Raw genomic sequence first — 22,633 nt, 5'->3', positions numbered from 1 at the left:
TCCTCAAATATATACACGGTGGAAAATAAATTAAGAAAATTACACGAAATCGGTTCATCTTTCCCTGCAACTCTACACTTAAATCCTACAACTTCTTCTTATTTAAAAAAAAAGAACTCGTCATTACGAAACGGAAGAATCAAATCGAGTAAAAATTACTCTTAACTAAACTAAACAAAACTGGGCCTTAATTTTGTCTAAAAAGTTCCTAAAATCGAACCGTCCTAAAACTTTCGAACAACGTAGCTTACAAATTTTATGAATCGTTCGATCTCCCCACTATTTTGTCGATCTCGCGTGATCCAGATTTCTTCCAACAATTTTCTGACTTATCTGAAGTAGTCTAGGCGGTTTTAATTTGTCCAATAAGGTCGAAATATCTAAACTGACGCAGCGAACACTTCTTCGGCTTCTGTGCATAGGTAAACGCGGGTCATCGGTGGTCGATGAAAATTATGGATGGTTTCTTTTCGATCGTGCATCGAAAATACACCAATTGCGGTTGTTCTCGAACGCAGAGGAAACGCTAAAAATTTCCCGGTCTTCGTTTTCTTTTTTTTTTTTTTCTTTTTCAGCGAAAGAGCTGCGTGAATTACGCAATCAGAGGCATCCACCGTAATTCCTATCTTCGTATCTGCCGGCGGGTGAGCTAACACTGCTGCATTTGACAGGGTTTCCTTCGACTGTGCAAATGTCGGCTCAGCTCCTCGTCTGCGAGGAGAGGGGGATATCTATTTGGCGCTGCCCGCGCATTTAATGCTAGTGATGGGAATGACACCGAATCAATACCATCGATTGAGGTTAGGTTGAGTAGCAGCCTCCGCCAGTACCTCGTTATTGCGTAAATTATTCTCAAAAGAATATATACGCACGTTCTGTCTGTGTGCGCGATAAAAACGTTTAATAATACTAATAATACCACCCGGTAAATTATAATCTAGCATCGAACAGTATCAGGCATGTACACCACCGGACAAAAGTATGAGACCTTAACGAATACACGAAACGTTGCTCTTGGGAGAATGAATAAAGTTAACAAGTGATTCTCGTTTCCCTGCATTTACGATGCATTCTTTTGAAAAAAAATATTTCGAATAAGTTTAGTAAATTTTTATTGAATTGGTTTATTAGTTATTAGAAGTTTATCGTACGTTTTAGACGAGTTTATTATATAAAGAATTATCAACGAATTTTTGAAAGCGAGAGAGTGTTTTCTACATTTTTCATATGTTTTTTAAGTTTCTTTTCGTAGAAAGAATTCTATTGTAGAATATGTAACGGTGGATTGATTTGAATCTTGGGTATTGTTTTCTATCCATCAGAATCGCTGAGTTGATGAGTAAATAATTGAGGGGTAGATGAAAATTGTGTTATCACGATCGAATGAGGTAGTAAGTGCGGTAGTAAGTGGTCACAATGAAACAATTTTCGATTAATTGCATTTCACGTGCTAACGAAAGGCTCGCCGTGCCATTAAAAGTGGAAGCGATAAGTTAGAGAGCCTCTTACTTTTGACGGTTAGTGTATTGTAGGGTGAAAGAAAGATCAGACTCGAGTTAAGGGGAATGTGGTGTCATAAGTAAGTGGAATGTGGCCAGTGTCGAGTAGTTTTTGCTTAGTCACAGGCCTTACAGGGTCTAACAAACGTCAGACCCAATACGACTTGCAATTCCTACCAAGACTCAGCTTTCTTTCTCCGTACAATAGATTCCAAACAGAATATATACGCAGTTGATACTACTACGAAAGTATCGATACTAATTCGACACTATTACGAAATTATCGATACTCGTTCGATATTACCACGAAAGTACCGATACTAATTCGACACTATTACGAAATTATCGATACTCGTTCGATACTACTACGAAAGTACTCGTTCGGCACTAGTACAAAATCATTGATACTCGTTCGATACTACTACGAAAGTACTCGTGCGACACTATTACGAAATCATTGATACTCGTTCGATACTACTACGAAAGTACTCGCTCGACACTATTACGAAAGCATTGATAATCATCTGATACTACTACGAAAGTATCGATACTAATTCGACACTATTACAAAATTATGGATACTTATTTGATACTACTAGGAAAGTATCGGCACCCATTCGACACTATTATGAAAGTATCGACACTCGTGCGATACTACTACGAAATTATCGACACTCGTGCGACACTACTGCGAAATTATCGATACTCGCGCGATACTACTACGAAATTATCGATACTCGTTCGATACTACTACGAAAGTATCGATACTCGTTCGACACTATTACGACATTATCGATACTCGTTCGATACTACTACGAAATTATCGATACTCATTCGACAGTACTACGAAATTATCGATGCTTATTTAATACTACTATAAAAGTATCGATACTCATTTGATACTACTATGGAAGTATCGACACCCATTTGATACTGCTATGAAACTATCAATACATATCTATTGATTTTTTAAATCAATGGTACATATTCGATGGTCCCTCGAAATTATCTTTAAACTTCTATGTACAAAATTGTACATCCTCATCGGTGCAATCGTTTCATATCGATCAGAATTTGTTCGTTATTTCTAATAGACATTAATGTCGATCTCCTACTCAATATCATACGTTACTGACATCGATCGAGTATTTATTACAGGAGTATAGATATTGAAAATTGATACCAAGAACTCGAGATTTAAATATCTTTCGATATTTCCCATTATGTACTTCGGTATCAAATTGTCTTCGTATAATCGACATCTGATCGTATCAGCCCTATCGCTGCTATTAGGCATACTTTCGATCAGCCTAACGTAAAGTGCTTTCCTCGATCGACTGATGTGTCCTCTGAAAAACCTAATGGATCAAAGAATCCAATTTTCCTTTTTCTTCTCCCTCAAATATTACTACAATATTTTTCAAAATTAACAGCATTGTGAAAGTGTTGGAAATAGTCAATTCCCTTGGGTTAATCCTTTGATGGTGTCATAAGGGTGCAATTAAACGAGAATCGAGTTCGATGCAATTAACAAGTATCGATAATCGCCTGTCTCGATAAGACCAGTATCGTTCGAAGATATTCCTTGAAATGATTCGTTATAAATCACATTTCGATAAATGTGTCCATGGTATTGGAACAAGTCTTACTCCCATCGCTAGCTATCGGTGAAGGGGTGTTACGGACGGGGTTAGTGGGCCACAGAGTTATGTGCATGGTCCGAGTCGCGATCAGAAAAATTTGAGAAACACTGCTCTTCGTGATCGCGGTGTCTAATCGTTTATGAGAACGCGGGACGGTAGAATAATTTTCTAGAAACCGAGACAACTCCAAGATCCACGGCGAGCAGTGAATTTGGAAAATTGGTCGCAGTGAAATTATTAACAATTGAAACCGAAGCTGGAACTCTGTTCCCGTAGAGAATAATTTAACGACCGAGAAACGAATAGATGACTGTAGAAACGCAACTATAAGTTCAACTTGGACCGAGTTTGATTTATCTGGGTGTACCAGATTTACTGGATTCTAACAGCGTTGAAAATTGATACCAACAACTCGAGATGTAAGTATCTCTTAAGTTGAAAATTGATACCAACAATTCGAGATTTAAGTATCTTTCGATACTTCTCATTATGTTTTTATCCCAAAGCAAATATTTCGTTTACAATTGGTGGTGTCCAGAGTCAACTGCAATTATTCGTATCATTCGTATACACGAAATTTCAGGTCTATCGTTATAAAAATTAAAAGTGTCTAGTACAGCATTGTCTCTCAATTGGAAATCGAATACGCGCTGATGACCGATAATATCCAGGGTCAATTGCAGTTATTTCTATAATCTATAACAACTGTGATAAGACCAGGAAGCTCCAGGTCTGTCTGTGTAAAAATTAAGATTGCGTTATCTCTGGATTATAAACCGGATATCGTACCAATGACCAATAATATCCAGAGTAGACCGCAATTATTCGTATCATCCGTATACACGAAGTTTCAAGTCTATCGTTGTAAAAATTAAAAGTGCATTGTCTAGCACACAGTTGTCTCTCGATTGTAAATCGAATATACGCTGATAATCGATATCTAGTGTCATTTATTCGTATCATCTAAGTCCAGACACGTCGTTGTAACACTTAAAAAAGCGTGTGCAATTGTTCTTGACAATGATCTTCCAAACGAATCTCTTCCATATGAATACACCATCAATAATGTTCGACAATGTTCTCGAAGCGATTTTGGAGAGCACTTCCTGGAATTCCGACCAGCTGTCAGAAAGACTTCGATGTCGACGGAATAATTATATTTTTCAGATACACCAATTCCCTGGATGGAAACGACGCGAGGTGAGAAATCGGAAAAAATTCATTAAAAATTCAGAAAGTAAGAACTCGATGGTCCCTGTTCGTTCCTCGTCTGGAACGCGGCTTCTGGGATCCGTCGGGTGATTTCAACGATGAAACGCCACGCCGTCTACCGATCGTTTATTCGGCGCGTAGACAAGCAAAGCGAATCGTAGCGACGTGAAAAAAAAAACAGGTCCCGATCGTTAGCCCGAGGACACCTGGCTACCACGAAATTCCACGCAAAATCGACGAAGACCGAGATACGGTTTAACATTCATGACATCATATATCGGCGTACCGTTTGCGATGCGCGTTTCGTTCCTCGAATGGGATCAACGACCCCGATACGCAAATGCGAAAAACCACCTCGGTTCCCCCGTGAACGCGACCTTCACGATCCGATAAGTGTTTCTCGCGTTTTCAAACCAGTTAGCTATGGGACCAATTCGATAATTCTCGCCTTTTCCAACCATTGTGCAGCGTTTTCCAACCAGTTAGATACGAGACCAATTTGATGATCTTCGCGTCAGTGAAATACCTAACCGATGGAATTGAAATTGGTCCTAACCAATTCTGCGATTTTCGCGTTTTTGAACCAGTTGGCTGTAGAACCAATTCAATAGTTCTTGCGTTTTTAAACCAGTTAAATATATAGGACCAATTCAATAATATTCGCGTTTTCAAACCAGTTAGTTACAAGACCAATTTGGTGATTTTCGCGCCAGTGAAATACCTAACCAATGGAATTGAAATTAGTCCTAACCAATTCTGTGATTTTGGCGTTTTTGAACCAGTTGACTGTAGAACCAATTCAATAGTTCTTGCGTTTTCAAACCAGTTAAATATATAGGACCAATTCAATAATTATTGTATTTTCAAACCAATTAACTGTAGGACCAATTCAATAATTCTCGCGTTTTCAAACCAGTTAGTTACAAGACCAATTTGGTGATTTTCGCGCCAGTAAAATACCTAACCAATGGAATTGAAATTGATTCTAACCAATTCTATGATTTTCGCGTTTTCAAACCATCGTCTCGCGTTTTCGAACCATTTAAATGTAAAACCAATTCGACGATTCTCGCGTTTTCAAAACATCGTCTCGCGTTTTCAAACCAGTTAGCTACAAAATCAATTCGATGATTCTCGCATTTTCAAACCAGTTATCTATAGAATCGATTCAACGATATACACGTTGACACCGATACGTATCAACTCCCAAGCATTGTGTTATGATATCGAACAGGTATTGAAAGAAGCTGTCATTGATATTAGTTAGATGTACTTGATATTTCTTACAGTATCGGTACGATTCAAACATCGATTACTATTGAAACTTCAACAAGATAACGAAACACAGATCTCTGATAGTAGATTATTTACTATCAGAATTCTGGATTATCGAATAACATCGAATAAATATCTATCCAAACCAACGTTTCCCAATCTATATTCCCTGTGACACGAACACGTTTCTCAATAGTGTTCTCCGCGACGTGAACACGTTTACTGAACGTGTTCCGTGAAAACTATTAGGTTGTTCGTAAACTCGTTTCGTTTCTTTCGTTGAAAATGAAACACGATTTCTTTAAAGCGTACAAACATTTCATTAAATTACATATTCTCCATTTTGTAAAACGATTTTCCGAACAACCTAATAATAATTAACCATCGAACAAACGAAAACCTCTTCAAGAATAATTTATTTTGCTCGAAGTAAGATCAAAATTGAAACTGATAATCTATGCGTGACATTTATCGATCGTGCGACTACGTCGACGTACGATTGGGAAACATCATAACGTCTCGGGTTCATCGACGACCGTTATTGTGTCTTCGGCTCGGTACAAACGAACGACTTTTTGCTGCACGATCGTACGTCTGTTTCCCGGTTGGAGGAACGAGGAAAGACTCGCGATCGTGCGGCGAGAAATCGCGTCGAAGTTAAAAAATCGCACAGACATCTGCAGCCGAATCTGCCATCGATTCGTAACGTGTTCCATCCTCGGCGCCCCGACTGGATGGTCTCCATCTTGGATGCATTCCGGCGCTCCTACTCATCCATAAACATCGTCCCGACCATTTTTCGGAAACACACGAAATCTCTACCGCAGAATAGCGGCTCCTTCGACGGTATTCGCCGCTTTCGCGAAAGGCATATGGCTCTACGTAACCGAGAACGTACCCGCACGATCGCGAATACACAGGCACGTCGCAACGATGCTGAGAATGTCGTCGGTTTACCATTCCCCTTCCCAAACGTCCGCAAGTGTCGAGGAAACTCTGGAAGGTGTACGGTCTTCCACTTTTCCTGTCGAAGGAACGGAGGATCGAACTCCCTGACACGTTCGCTACCGCCATTCGTTTGGAAAACACACGAACCGAGCGACATTTATGGCGATCTCGTAGCCCGTGATTCCGATCGCGGACACGCAATGACTACGAACGGTATTTAATACAGTCTACGGTCGAGTGTACGAAAATATTCTTACTGAGGACAATACACTGTCGAAGAGACCAACTTTCTTCTTTTTTTTTCAAGTATCGAGTAAAGGAAAAGAAAAATCAGCAATGAAAGATCGGTAAAATTTCGAACGACAATTCAACACGGTCCAAAGTTATGAGATTGGTACACGTCGTTCATTTGTTTTTGGACAGTCCTTGCTTCGATTCATGTTTATGGTATCCAAGAATCTGATGGACCTTAATTGGAATTATTGCACGGAAGTGACTCCTTTTAGCTGCACGTAAAGTAATAAACTCTACGCTTGTAACTAGCTCTCGGTACATTACCGAAGCTATTGAAGTTGAGTATTAAAGGTAATTATTACCTAGGCAATATGGACGATATTGCGTTCGAAGAACTGGTACACCAGCCGAGTAATCTGCGACAAAGTTGCGCAGAAACTTGTCACGGAACCTATCCTGGATAAATCGTGCAAAATGGGCAAATCTGGAGAACGGTATATTGCAACGGAAAATGTATGCACTTTGCACTTTCAACTGCAGACTCTGGTTCAGATAGAAATGGAGAGGAAAAAGTACAGGATTGGAAATCTGGATCGGTGTCGTTGAGTATTATGAAAACACGTTCGATGGAAGCTGGTTTATTTAGACGATTTGCAGTGAGAAACCAATCGCTTTGGGCAATAAATGAAAAAGGAAAATTATATACGACACGCGTGAATTATATTATACAAACAATCATTTTTTATTACATTACACAGAAAATCGACAGTGTCTATTCAGTTTGAACAGTTACACGATTTCGTCGTTCTCTAATATCGTTATTTATTTTAATATATTTAGTAACAATTGGTCCTTGATTTTGGAGTAAACTAGCGTCTTGCGTCAAAATGACGAGAATATTTGTTCAATCACGAGTATAAAACCGATAAACAGTTTTACGAAGTGATGTATTTGTCGAGAATTCGAATCGTAGAATGGTTATAAAATTATTTTTCCATTCGAGAGGTTTTTCTTCCCATCTAGGTGGCAACTTGTTGAAGTAGTTTCTCACGGGTTTAATTAACCAACATTCCTTCGTGCAGGAATCAATCGTTCCGTCTACTCGAATCTAAGGGTCTACTGGATCAACCTTACCGACGTGTCCATTAATAAACCAAGATGAACCGTGATCTCTTTCATCGAAGACCTATCGAACTAAAGGTTATTCCGATGAAACAAAGGAAAGATCACGGATGAGTCTTAATTATTTTTCCATCCAAGAAGTTTTTCTTCTCATCTAGGTGGTAACCAGCTAAAATCTTCTTTCTCGAGTATTAAACCATATTTCATCGTTCAGAAATCAACCACTACGTCTAGTCGTATGTAAGGGTCTGTTGGTCTAGATTAGGCCAGTCTTAAAGCTGAATCCATTGACAAACCAGGATGAAACTCGCTTTTTCATCGAAGACGTAACGAACTAAAGGTTATTCCTATGCAACAAAGAAAAGACCACAGACGAGTCCTGTTCTAAAACTCAAACCTCGTGTTTAGTCCGTAAAAATGATTTTTCCATCCGAGAGATGTTTCTATCAATCTAGACATAGATAACTTGCTAAAATCGTTTCTCGTCGGGTTAATCCGCGTTTCATTGTTCAGGAACCAACAGCTACGTCTACGATCGCATCTAAGGGTCTGTTGGTTTGAGTTAGGTCAGCCTTACAGACAAGTCCACCGACAAACTAGGATGAAACGCGATCTCTTTCGTTGAAGACCTACTAAATTAAAGGTTACTCGGATGCGCCGTAGAAAAGGCCATGGGTGGCGATCCTTCGATGTAAAATTTCGATCGTCGATGGGAACGAAATCGTTGCTCGATTTAACCCTTCGCGGTCGTATGTCTGCTCTCAACCACCATAGCAAGGAATCGTACTAATCTTGTACTTTGTTCAACTATGTATTACTTTACACTTTCTCCGAACGAATCTGAATATCTGAAGAATCTGTTCGCGAACCAATACGGTGCTCTTATCAAAAACAACGAAATCCAGTAAAGAGGAAAGGCCTAACGGAAAACTGCATACATTGCAACGCTACGAAAATGTAAAAAGTAAAGATCGTTCTGTACGTTCAAACGAAAAAATTAAGAACGTAAGACACCAAACTAATTATTTCCGCGATATGTATGTCGAAAACCAGGACTGCGTGTTGGAGAATTATAAAATACAATTTTTACATAAAAACGTTACGTTAAAACACTAAGTCGTACGAACATATATTTAAAGTTCACGAAAGAATTGATAAATCTTGTTTATCGTTCGTAATTTTACGTGTTATCTGTCATTGATTTTTCAAGGGAAATTAATTCCGACTCCGCCCATTTCCAAATTTAATACGACCGTAAAAGGGTTAACAGTACTTTTGTCGCGTGACGGTGGCCATCAAAACGATGAGTGTTGTTTCGTCGAAGATTTTTCGATCGTGTATACGGCGAAGGGAAAACGCAACGAGTCGGAGGAAGAGACGGTGAACAGGCTAAGGGGACAGTGTAGCGCGAGCGAAAGATTAGCGTCGATCGGGAAGAGGGAGAAAAAATGGGAGGTACCTTTCACTACGGCACTCTCCGAGTAGTCGACCGCGGAAACTTTTTGCTTTCGGGTACGATTCGCCTCGAAAACCGCAGGAGCGGGATAACGTCGTTGGTCGGACGCAGTTCCGCGTTGTTCCGCAACCGGGAACACCGTCGAACTTCCCATGTGTTATTAAACCAGAACCTCGTTAGCTATGCATCTCCGCGATCGTTACACCGGGTAAAATCGAATTCCATCCGTAACGCGAACAATACGCCAAGATCAAAATTTTCCCGCTTTTTTCTATCGACGAACGAAGATTCGCGTCCAAAATATCGAATTCGATGGAACATTATTGTTCGAACAGAACGTACTTTTTAAAACGATGGAAAGTGAACTTTCCTGGCGAAATTAACGAAACGATTTTTAAATATTCTCGCTGGTATGATTACCACTATTAACTGGTTACAATCGAAGAATGTGAACGTATCAGTCTTTTCTTTATTAAAATGGAGATGTTACGTAGAATTTGACGAACGAATGGAAAATTTAGAAACGAAACTACGAATGTTTATATACTCGAATTATATTTGTCCGATATTTGAATCAAGAACTCGAATATAGAAAAATTCGACAAGTACTAGCTGCGTACTTACCGGTTATTAAATTCTTCGATATCCTGATACTTTTTTTTCTTAATTTTTATCCGGAGAATTTAGGTACTCTGGATTAGAACGATGCACGGAACATCAACTTCCGGATAACGAAATTGCAACATTAATATAAAAAACCTTGACGGATGCATCGTTCTTTGTACTTTTTTAGGTAGATACTTATCATACTTTCTATTGTTTGCTACGTGTCGAACTCTCGTATACCGTTACGCGTATAGCAATCAGGTTAACGAACTTGAATTTCGCGCTGTTGTACACGTGGCTATACGATTCTCGAAAATTTCAGAAAATAAACGCGCGTACCGAACACCTGGATGACAGTATTAGACAGAGGCTAATGAGGTACAATTTCTAGGAAAAGTAGCACAAATTTTAAGTAGGAGAACCATACCGTTTATCGTTCTAACCAGGACAGTTTCGAGAGCGAAAATGAACACTGAGAATAATTAAAATTGTATAATTTTTGAAAACATTTACTCATCCATCGATACATTAATTTTATTATAGTGATATATACATATATATGTAATCATTAGATTCTGAAATTATTTTCAAAAATTATAATCTCAAGAATTTTTCTTTTCGTATATGGTGCTTGACCTGTGTTACTTTTCTTTTGTTCATGCACGTATATTTTCACACTAAATTTTCTTCTTTTTAGATCGATATTTGTTCTTGGCTACGTTTATCAAAAACGACCTGTACAATTAAGAATTGGAAACATGTAAATTATATTCATACTCAAAATGATATGTTGTTTTAACTAATTATTTCTTCCTTTCTTAGATTTATACGCAACGAGTGATTTATTATTGAATTCTTGTTGTTTTTTTTTTATACAGGGTTTCTCCGATTAAACCGTGCTAGTATATTCTAGACGAAACGAGAAACATATTTAAGGGGAAAATAATTTCCGAATATAATCGATTTAATGGGCAGCACACTTACAATGTTTTCAACCTTTCGGTTTATGTTTCCTTTAGTGTAATTACAGATTATTAATCGTTCGAATGAATGGTTCGAGTTAAATGGACATGGATAGTCGTTTATTACGTTTAAACGCGTGACGCGTTTAAACGTGGAACGTTTCAGGTATAATTTCCTCGGAAGAGAATTTTTGTAGGGTTAACAGAGAATGCCAAACTAATGAGCTGTCTGAGTATAGCAATTGTAGAGAGTTCAGAAGCACGTGTATAGTTGTTTTAAAAGTCTCGGAACCTGTTAACTCTCACGACTATTAAGACATTGTCAAAGTGTTTCTAATTCGTAGAAAAAGAAAGTACTTCCTGCAGATTAAGTCAAACATTCTGTTTCAAACAAACAGGTCATTTACGGTTAATTATAAAATTAGAGGAGAAATTGTACAGGAAGCTCATCTACGGGTTCACAGTATTTTAGAAGGTGGTACTACGAACCAAAATAAAACAAAAATCAAAATGAAGTATTTTAATCGACAGTTTTGTAAACGAAACAAATTTCGAGATATTTTTTTTTTTTAGAAAAAAACACGTTTCAAGATCTCATAAACGTATTTTGAATATTAAAAAATATATATTCGTTGAATGTACGTATTGACGTATGTATTTACATACGTATGTACTTTATATATAACTTTATACATAAGTTTTATATTCTCATCTTAGAATGTAATTAGTTGTAACAATGATTACTTCTTGTAGTTTCTTGACTTTTGTGATGTATGTATTCACTATTTGTGATTACTTTAAAAATTATTTTAAATAAATACAATTTTAAAAAGAGCGAAAGAAATTTTTTTCTCCTGTAGGTGAACACCCTGTATATTACCTGTGGATTAATAGTGACCATATGATCGTAACAAGTCCTTGAAAAAGTAATTTTTATTTGCAACATTATCGAGAGGAGAATGTCGACGACCTTAATATGCTATTTACACAACGGCCACGATAGACCGATCTCGTTTCACTTTTTAAAAGTGTGCAAATTGGTCGAAACAAAAATCGACTTACATTCTTTTCTTATACGGTTCTAACGAAAATTATTTTCTTTTTTATTTAATTCGATGAAATTTGATTGTAAATTAATATATATTATATATTATATATAATAAATAAATATATATATAATAAATACGTTTCGTTCTTATCCGATTGATCTGACGTCAGCCATGCTTTGAAATCTCGTATAAGTTTCCTTACGTCGATAGATTCGAAAAAAATATTTGTAACAATCGGATACAATTGAAATGAAAACTGGTAACCAGTTCGATGAAAAGCATGAGAAAGAAAAGGAACGGTGAGGAGGAGGAGGAGGGGGAGTGAGAAAAGAAAATGAAAGTGATCTAACCTAAGAAAAGAACGTTTGATTCGAAGTAAGGCGGAACAGTGGACTCGGTTGTCTGTTATAACGAGAGAACAAATCACATAGGCTATTAAATCTGGCTCGAATTGGTTCGATGATCGTTACTATCACCCTTGAATGATCAGGAAGCATTCTGCTAGATTGTCACATAAATAGAGGTTCGTGCAAAAAAGAACTGTTCCGATAACACCGCAAATATTGATTTTTGGGGCAAAGGTATGATTCAAAGTGGAGCTGGAATTACTTGTAAACTTTTTCTGTATCCGAATATTCGATGAATACGATTCGAATATAATTCTATTCAAAATATTTTGTAAACTGATCAAGTATTTGAATGTTCCTAGTATTTGAACAGTGTCGTGTGAATTGGAAATTAAGTTCTTTAAGTTGATTGTTGATTTTTGAATTTTATTTTCGTGTAATATTCGAATACTCAAATATTTGATAATTTAATTTAATAAAATCTTTATACACTCTAAAAAAATCGTGTTTCATTTTCACCAAGAAAAAAACAAAATGATATTCCGAACAACCCAATAGTATTCCAACATCTACAATTATTCAAATAGTCCCAATACTAGTTTGCAAAGGAAATGAAGAAACATAAAATGGTCTATTCAAACGTTTTGTATCGCTGGTAGCAATACAATGATATACTCGTTGATACCGATACGTATCGAATCCCAAGCATTGTGTTGTGATATCGAACAGGTATTGAAAGAAGTTGTCATTGATATTAGTAAGATGTACTTGACATTTCTTACAGTATCGGTAGTATTCAAACATCGATTACTATTGAAACTTCAACAAGACAACGATATATGGATCTTCTAATAGTAGCCAGTTTACTATCAGAATTGTGAATAACATCGAATAAATGTTTATCTAAACCAACGTTTCCTAATCAGTGTTCTATGTGACATGAATCACGTTTCCTAATCTATGTCCCTTGAGACACGAACACGTTTCCTAAACGAGTTTCGTAAAAAATTGTAATTAATCATTGAACGTACAAAAACCTCTTCATGGACAACTTATTTTGTTCGAAATAAAAAAACATTCAAATTGATAATAAATCCATGACATCTATCGGTCGTGCGATGACGATGAAGAAACAAAAATTCATTTTAAAAAGTTCACAATAGTTAAGAATACACTCGTACAGTGTGAATTGAAGAATTTGTTAATATTCGTTTCTGTCATAACAATATAAATTTTTGCGTATCGCACGAATTTCTTTGCATTTTTAAAGGTCCGTTACTTTCATATTTACGTTCAATTTAACAATCTACTATCAATTTTTTAATACTAAACGTCTAAAACAACTATACGAAAATTATTAGCTTGATCGTATATTCCTTCAAAAATATCAATGTACACTTAGGTTAGTAAATTTCATCAAAATCCACACGAAGTGTGCACTCCTGATTTAACCTATTCAAACACACACACACACACACACGTGCAACATCCCCCTTTTCGATATCAATGACACAACACACGCTCGTAAAATCGACAACTGTATATTTTTATTCCTTTCCAAAAAAAAAAGAACAATTTGTCCTTGAAGTGAACGATTTGAAATAATTCGTTAGTTACTAGACGCAAAAAAAAAAAATCTCTTCCATGGTCGTTCTTATGTCGCGGTAAGGTGGACACCAACCGACCCTGAAATTGTACAAACAACGAGCGACTGAAAATACATGAACAATGAATCGAGTGTCCCAGTTACCCACCCTCCGAATCGTGGAATATTTACCGTCTTAGAGAAACGGTTGCGAGTGTGTGGACCAGCCCGGTATGTACACGAGGCCCGATATCGAATGTCTGAAAGTGATCGGTACGCGAATATGCGATTAACCGACTGTCCACATCCAAGGAGATCCTGTCCCTGCGTGTAATATGGGAACGTCGGTGTAATTCAGCCTTGACTGTTAATTGCCAGCCGCGTGTTGTGGCACGACAAGCCGCGCCAGTTATGTCGTTGGCTACGGTTTCGCCAGTGTTCTTCGTTTCGTCTAAGAATTCACTTTTACGTTTACGTTGTCCGAGCAACTTTCATACGACGCGCGGCAGGCAATTGTCTCGACCGGACCGGCCATTGCTACCTTTCCTGTTCGCTCGGTGGAAAATGTACACGCAACCTGGAACCGATCCGTATCGTTCGCTTTCCTTGGGACGCCTTTTAAGAACCATTTACAACGGTAGAAAAATCTCGCGGATAAAAATCACCGGTGAATCGTTCCGCGAAAACGATTTTCATAAGGATAGCGTTCCAACGGACTCGCGAGGACAGTTCTTCCGCGCGCCACCAGAGGACTATCCAAACGATCCTTTCCCGCAAGTTCTTCGTCCACCACCGACCGTTATATAGGGTGTCTCGCGTAACTCGAGCGAAAGGTGTACTTAACTTTGTACTTGTATAATTTGTACTTGTATGTATACTACAAATACATGTATACTTGACTTTATAGCGTTCTGTTTTGAGTTTGTATTTTTGAAGTATCTGAGAGTAAAATGTTTTTTTTGAATGATTTGGAACATTGTATTTTTAACTTTATTTAAGTTGATACTTAAGTATTGGGGTAACTTGAGTTTGTAGAGAAATAGTGTATATTTTAAGGACTGCTGAAGGTCGAAAAGTATAAAAACACTAGGGATAAAGAATATTTTTCCGATTTTGAAAAATTGGAATTTTGTATCCTTTTTTTTAAGGTTTGACATTTTTTAGAATATTGTTCTATATATACAATAAGATTCGACGTATTCGTAAGTTAGCGGTTTGATTACTAGTCAGCGGTAAAGCGCTCCAATCCTTAAACTTTAAACGCGTTTTTCTCGAAACAGGTTTTTTCAAACCGGTGGATAACTTTTCTCGGAAACTATTTCTCACAATGACGTTCTGTATCGTTGTACGAGAGAATCATTTTTTCCAAGACCTTTTGAAAGAACTTAAAAATAATCGATTTCTTCCGATTACATTTTTTGGGTACATTGTTTTCAAACGAAAATCCACAAGATTGGTTTCTTAAACCAAACCTATACTGGATGAAATTCAGATTTAACCATCAAAATTTTTTTAAAATGTTACATAATACAGATCAGGATTTTCTAACACGTAAAGTAACGTCTAGTAACGTCACTACGAAGAAAACGTATTTTACGAGAGAAAAGACAGATTTCCCTCGCATCGTGAACATAACTCAGGAGTAGTCTTTAGAGCTCCTTGTAGTAGCTACTAGGGGAGATAAGCGACAGAGACTTAATTACAGTAGTTGTTGTTTTCATGTGATCAAATCGGAACCGTCAATTCGCTTGAAAGCGGAGTGGGTAGAGATTTTTATCTCGTACCGAGGTCATTAATAGGTCGATGGGTCGTTCGTACTACATTGACACAAACATGGCGGTTGGAGGATTATTTCGTTCCTCGAATCCGGTGTAAAAATACTCATTTGAAAGCAAGAATTACTATGTAGCAGAAACATCGATACTTATACCTCCTTTTCACGTCAAATGAATGCACGTGAAAGGTCGTGTCATTTATGATTGTGGTTTCAGAAATAGAATTTGTACCGTAGATGACATAACACGTAAATCTATCCACATCTGTTATTTAACTTATTGTTACAAGACACCCACGACTACGATATTGAACCGATATGTTGCAGAGTTCTGTACTAAGAACAAAGATACTGATTTCCTTGAAAAAAATTGATTCATTTGAAACAAATAATGATGAAATTGTTTCTTAGATAAAAAATACATTCTTGTAAAATTAATGCGTACGTTAACTCGTACACATGTTGATTTGTATGTTTATGTTCCTTTTCTATTTTATATTATTTGTATCATTTATTACACTCCTTTTCCGAGTTATTCGAATATATACATAATTTTGAATGATTTCACTATTTGAATTTCAAACGAGCACGGAATTTCACAAAATGTTTAGTTTAGACGAAAATGTGACAATTTTCCCGATGAATGGCGAGCCATTAGACTCTGACAATCTAATATCCCGTTGGCAAAAATTGAGAAAAAATTTTGTTACATTCCGTGCATGAGCTCAAAGTTGAAGAATTTTAAACGATGGGGAGATCGTTGAATAAAATCTGAAAACCGAAGGTTTGACCTTCAAAATGTCTCTTCACATCGTTCTACAGTTATTTTTCACAAAATTACGGAATCTCGAATTTCCCTATTTTTCTATAAAGCGATTGTTTAATTTTTTTTATCGAGCGTATTCATTTATCAAAGAGAAATACTTCATGCATTTTTTATTCGCTAACAACACCGAGTACAAGTATTCATGTATTGGGTCACCAAATATAGAATACTGTATTCGATATTCGTGTACGGTGCGTCGGATAGAAGTTACAGAAATAGTTGATACTTGACGACGTTATTGAATACAAAATACAAGCGAATATCGATAACCGATCGTCACGGAATACAAATTGTCAAGTTGTTCTAAGCATGCGATGCATGTACTCACTATATTATATTTGACTCAATTACAAAATTATTCAAATGTGGCCAGTCCAGTACTGTCGTTGGTCGAGATTTCATAGGCGGTGGTATGAAACAAAAACAGTGACAATGATAGAAAATGTCTGCAGTGTTCAAAAGTGACTTGGAGTCGGTCTATTGTTTCAAATTCCTTGAATAGACGTTTTGAGTGTCAGGGAATCTAATAGACTCAACATACGGAAATTGTGCATCATAGAAGTCCGCAATCCCTAGATTCATCAACAGGTACTTAGAAGAAATTGGAAAAATTGTATTTAACGAACGAACGACGTTTGCATCAATGTTGATGGGCGTTTAATCGATCGTCCATCTTCTCGGTTGTTTCTCGGGATAGCTAATCCTCACCTGGTTGAGTAACGTGAGCTGAACAATCCATAGCTTGTGCAAGAATGTTAAGTACCAACTAGTACTTATTTTCTAACTAAATATTTGTCAAGTACCATCTAGTACCTATTTCCTAACTAAATATTTGTCAAGTAATAACTAGTACTTATTTTCTAACTAAATATTTGTCAAGTACCAACTAATAATTATTTTTCCAGCTAAATATTTGTCAAGTACCAACTAGTACTTATTTTCTAAGTAAATATTTGTCAAGTACCATCTAGTACCTATTTCCCAACTAAATATTTGTCAAGTACCAACTAGTACTTATTTTTTAACTAAATATTTGTCAAGTACCAACTAGTACTTATTTTCTAACTAAATATTTGTCAAGTACCAACTAATAATTATTTTTCCAGCTAAATATTTGTCAAGTACCAACTAGTACTTATTTTCTAACTAAATATTTGTCAAGTACCAACTAGTATTATACTTATTTTGTAACTAAATATTTGTCAAGTACCAACTAGTACTTATTTTCTAACTAAATCTTTTCCCTCTGGCTGAACATTCTCCTGCGTCATCCTAGTTGCTGAGCCTAAATTCTGATTGATGCTCCGTGCTCTAAACTTTTGCGATGCCATCCCCTAGTTCTTGGCCCATCATCCCTTAAAAAACTTGAGTCACCCCTAGACGAACTACGTTGGAACTTCGAGTTGGTACCAGGTCGTTTCTAAATCTACGTTCAATCTCTGTGTCTTCAACGGTGATGATTAAGGAACAGAAACATCACTGTGTCATTAGAGTACCGGTACCGGTGTTAAACCGCGAAGCATTAAACATTTTAAACTTTCAGAATAAAACCAGATTAATACAACCGACGTCTACAACCAATAACATGACAGATTACACGTAGCTTTGCCGAAGAAGCGTCCACCTCGAGTAAATTGTAATCTCGTTTCACATCGAGGAAAAAGATCAAACAGCATAATCGTGCACCGATTCTACAATCATCGTTTCTCTCGTCCTGATACCGAAAGATTGTCGTTTGTTTCACTCTTTGGATTTTTTTTATTAAAAACAATTGAGCTCCTCGAATAGACACCTAAGTGATTTGAGCTTTGGTCAAATTTTCGACCTTGTACAACAATTCTGCTTTTGATACATACAGATATGGCTCGTTGTTCGATTCTTGAACCGACGAATTGACTATAGCAACAAAATTTATCCAAGTTTCTTTGTTTATTGCGAATTGTAGCATTTGTGTATCAATATTGATGTATAGAATTATGTTAGTAAACCCTAGTAATTTATACACAAGAATTGACTTTACATTTTCAACCGTAAATAAACGTACGACTTTGGTATTCTCGTATTTAATAGTTTTAAAATAGACAAAATCCTCTTCCATATTTGAATCATCAAGGTCAGATTCATCGAGGTACCTTAAATCATTATTATCCACTACACTTTCATGCTGTTGGTAATCATTGAACGAACTCAAGCTAAATGCTACAACACTAAGCAAACTTGGACTACCAGTCGATGGAAGAACGAAAAAATGATCTGCAAGATGAAGGACGATTGAAAAAAATTATGATTGTTATCACCTTTACGCGAAATAACATCCTCCGCAAACAATATCTCTTGTAGGTATAATTCGATATTATTACAGGCATCTCACTCGTTTCACGTTTACGCACTTGCATTAACAACGAGCAACATTCAACGACTCGTTTCGAATATATCGAATAATTATTAACTTTTTAACTTTTTAAACACATAAAACATTACGTTGACACGTTTTAATTCGACGCTCGATACTAATCCCAAGTTCAGTGTAAAGTGCAGAATGTTCCATTTAGAAAACTAATATCGGTATAACAAATATTAATACAATTAATCGTTATATTATATATCACTCGATTCCGTGAAACTTTTACTAAAATATATATTCACGTAAACTCTAAACGCACAATTAAAGTCTCGATAAAAACGTCTCAAATGGTCATCAAATCTCCCGTACACGGTGCACAATAATCGAAAACCTTACAAAGCAGCAATATTAGTAAATTCATCTTAACGTACACGATGCATGCGGGGTGTAACAAAAATATAAAAAAATGAATTGCAGTGAATGAACGAACACGAAACGGGAGGGTATAAATGGAACGTTTCGTCGTATATTATTGATTAATAAAACGGTAGGAAAATATACAGCACGAAAATAATAATCCAGATTGCGTATTGTCTCGAGTGGAAACGAAGAAACGAAGAAACGAAGCTTTGGCAATGTTTGTACACATCGATCGCGACCTTTATCGCGACAAGCACACAAATGGCACCGCGTCTCTGTGTCTCCGTGGAGCTTGGATGAGGGAACGTTACAGGTGCGAGCGATACGATGTAAAATCGAATAAAATCGAATAAACCGAAATCAAACGAAACAATACGAATCGCGGAACGTACTGGTGTGAAAAATGGGGTTGTTCGACTTACGCGGCAATACTCTTCGACAGGGGCCACCGTTCCATAGTGGCCTGGAGCTTCATGTTCTCGATCTGCTTCTTCAGCGCATCCTTGTCCATGTTGGCGAGCACACTGGGATCCATGGTTATAGCCGCGCCTCTCTTTCGCCAGATAAGAACCGAATAGCGCTTGCGCCCCTACGAAAAATCAATAGAACTCTCTGTGTATGGGGACTCCTGTTAATGGAACACCGAACTACGTCACCCACAGGCAACAGGAAATTTGATTCCGCGAATAAAGTGCGCGAAGAGGTGTCTTTCTTCCTCGTGATCTTCGCGAGTCGAAGGATTAGCCTCGTGGATAGGTTTCGTGGGAACGAAGAAAAAAAAATGACGGTAAACAATGGTTGAATTTTCGATTGGTAAGATTTTAATCGTGGCAACCACGAGTCCTAGGAAACGATGAAAGTGCAAATTATTTGCAGAAAATAATACCGAGAACGGTTGTAAAATTAGTCAACGTGTTCGGGGATTGTTGTTTACGCTTTGCAACATTATTCTGGTGTTTCAGGGCTGCTCGAGTTTGAATACACGCGTATATTTAACCGTGAACTTATTATATGATAAATGATATTTCGAGAAATACAGCACCGAAATATGATAATTGTTCTTTGCGTTCGATACATTGTTTTTGGTTGTACAAGTTGTGGAATAATTGCACACATGTGTTCTCGAATATGTTATTTATTATTCGTTGTTGGTATTTATTATTTTAATTTGTCAGGTACTATGGTTATTTATTGATACTTTTAGCAGAGCTTCTTTACGTAGAATAGAGATATAGATTTTGTACTATTAACGAGGGTTTGAATTTTTACACTTGGTGCACTCGTTTTTAAGTTACTATAACTTAAAATCGATGATTCGATCAACTTCCATTTTATCTGCTTTCTTTTGTAACTTTTCCATCGATAAATCTATTTCCGAGATATAGATTTTTTTACTAATAACGAGGGTTTGAATTTTTGCACTCGGTGCACTCGTTTCGAAGTTACAATAACTTAAAATCGACTATTCGATCAACTTCCATTTTATCTGCTTTCTTTCTCAACTTCTTTCTTTTATCTGCTAACTTTTCTATCATGTTCTTCGGACCTAGTAGCCAAAAAGATACAGGATTGAAAAACTTTTAAGAAAATGTACTATTTTCTGATTTCTATTGCCATTATTTCCGTTAGTTCCTTTTACGTGTGAAATTATCGTACGTTGAAAGAGTAAGTATTCTATTATTCGAGCATATACTTAACTAAACGATCGTCATGAGATTTCAAGTTACTCGAAATTATGAATTTGTCTCAATGGAATGGAAACAAGAGTATCGAATAGCACAGTGTTGACCCTTAGTATTGTCGCAGACTCGAGACTCTAGAACAGGTAGGTGTTCTAGGTATTCTACATTCTGCGGTGTTATTTATTTTTGCTCCGTTTGTCTTTGTATACACTAGAAACAAGAGTGAGGGATAGAGAGCGAATAAGAGTGCAATTAAAGGGGATGACTATGCGACGAACCAAGGGACAAAAATTGTGACAACTTGAAAGTGATTACTTGTGACTTGTGACATTCTTTCAATATCGTAATTACCTTTGTCAGATGGTTCAAAAACCATTTGTCCCTCGTTATAAGTACTCAGAGTGTAGCAAAATACATCTAAATTAATTATTAACGATTATTATTACTAAGTGATCAACGTGCGTTGACTACCATTGTCGAGTAATCGATAATGATAAGTAATAAATTACTAATATAATCAAATAGTTAATTGTAATTTAGAGTACAGTTAAAACATTCGAATAATAAATGTTTCGTCACTATATCGAAAATTTTTAGTATACGTCGTGCATATTTTACATATTTTTCGAGCATGTTGACACATTCCTGCATAATTTTACATGCTTTACTTGCATAAACATCCACAGACTAATAATAGCATGCATTTTAACCATTCTTCGCAGATCTTAAATTTTGTAAATTTTCTGTTCGAGAAAATTGTTCGAATTCCAGTTTCGACAATTTTTGTTCCATTTTTATTCTCGTTTTTCTTTCTTACGACAATTTTAGAATATTTTTCAATATTAATGCTGAAATATTACATTTTTTATACCTATCATATGTAGCCTTACCGGAGTGAAATAATCCAATAGGCATCGTTTGAAACCTTTGTAATTATTCATTTGTCGAGATAGAAAACAAAATAAATGCAATTGCAATACGACACATTTCGACACCAAGAACTATTTTAAAAGCGAGAATTCTTACAATTACAGTTTTTGTTGTATAACCAAACAACAAAAACACTAGTTTCCTTTACACTCGGGGATAATGAACGATACCGTTGAAAGGTAAATTATTACAAAAGAAGAAGAAGAAGAAGAAGAAAACCAGAAAAAGAATTAAAACAGGGATTAACGATACCAAAACTCGAACCAGGTTAAAGTTGATTTTACCCCGCCAAACCTACGAAATTTTTTTACTTAAAAACGACGATTCGTGCCCAACTGCCTCGTAACTTTATCAAGGATCGTCTCACGAAAGTCTAAAAAAACATGCCAAATAATTACGAAGACGGTACCAAGACTCCCCTCGTTAGTATGATGCATCCATCCGAGAAAATGGAGTTCACTCTAAACACGGAGACCGACTCTGAACGAGTCACAAAGAATATCTTCGCGTTTCGAAGAATAATCATCAGGGTTTACGAAAAGTATTTACTTCTCAAGGTCGTTCAATGATGAGTTGCTTTCTGATCGAACGTTACTTTTAAACCTTGCACCTCCCGATCAGGAACCTTCCGATGTTTCCAGCGGAAACAATGAAGCTTGAATTTTAACGAGTGGTATATCGAAGGAACATCATATGCAGTCCCCCAATAAATTCCTAAC

General features: G+C 36.7%; 1 protein-coding gene across 1 annotated transcript in view; it reads right to left on the bottom strand.

Annotated features, from left to right (window-relative positions):
- Positions 1-22,633, bottom strand: part of Ggamma30a (guanine nucleotide-binding protein subunit gamma-e) — a 34,292-nt gene that overhangs the window by 5,778 nt on the left and 5,881 nt on the right. Inside the window, exon 2 of the mRNA XM_076310573.1 lies at positions 19,725-19,891. Coding sequence (XP_076166688.1) covers positions 19,725-19,837 — 113 coding nt within the window. The 5' untranslated portion in view covers positions 19,838-19,891. The remainder of the gene's footprint in view (positions 1-19,724; positions 19,892-22,633) is intronic.

Source organism: Ptiloglossa arizonensis, chromosome 1 (assembly GCF_051014685.1).
Source record: "Ptiloglossa arizonensis isolate GNS036 chromosome 1, iyPtiAriz1_principal, whole genome shotgun sequence".
NCBI lineage: Eukaryota > Metazoa > Arthropoda > Insecta > Hymenoptera > Colletidae > Ptiloglossa > Ptiloglossa arizonensis.
This window is presented reverse-complemented; position numbering and strand designations above follow the sequence as displayed.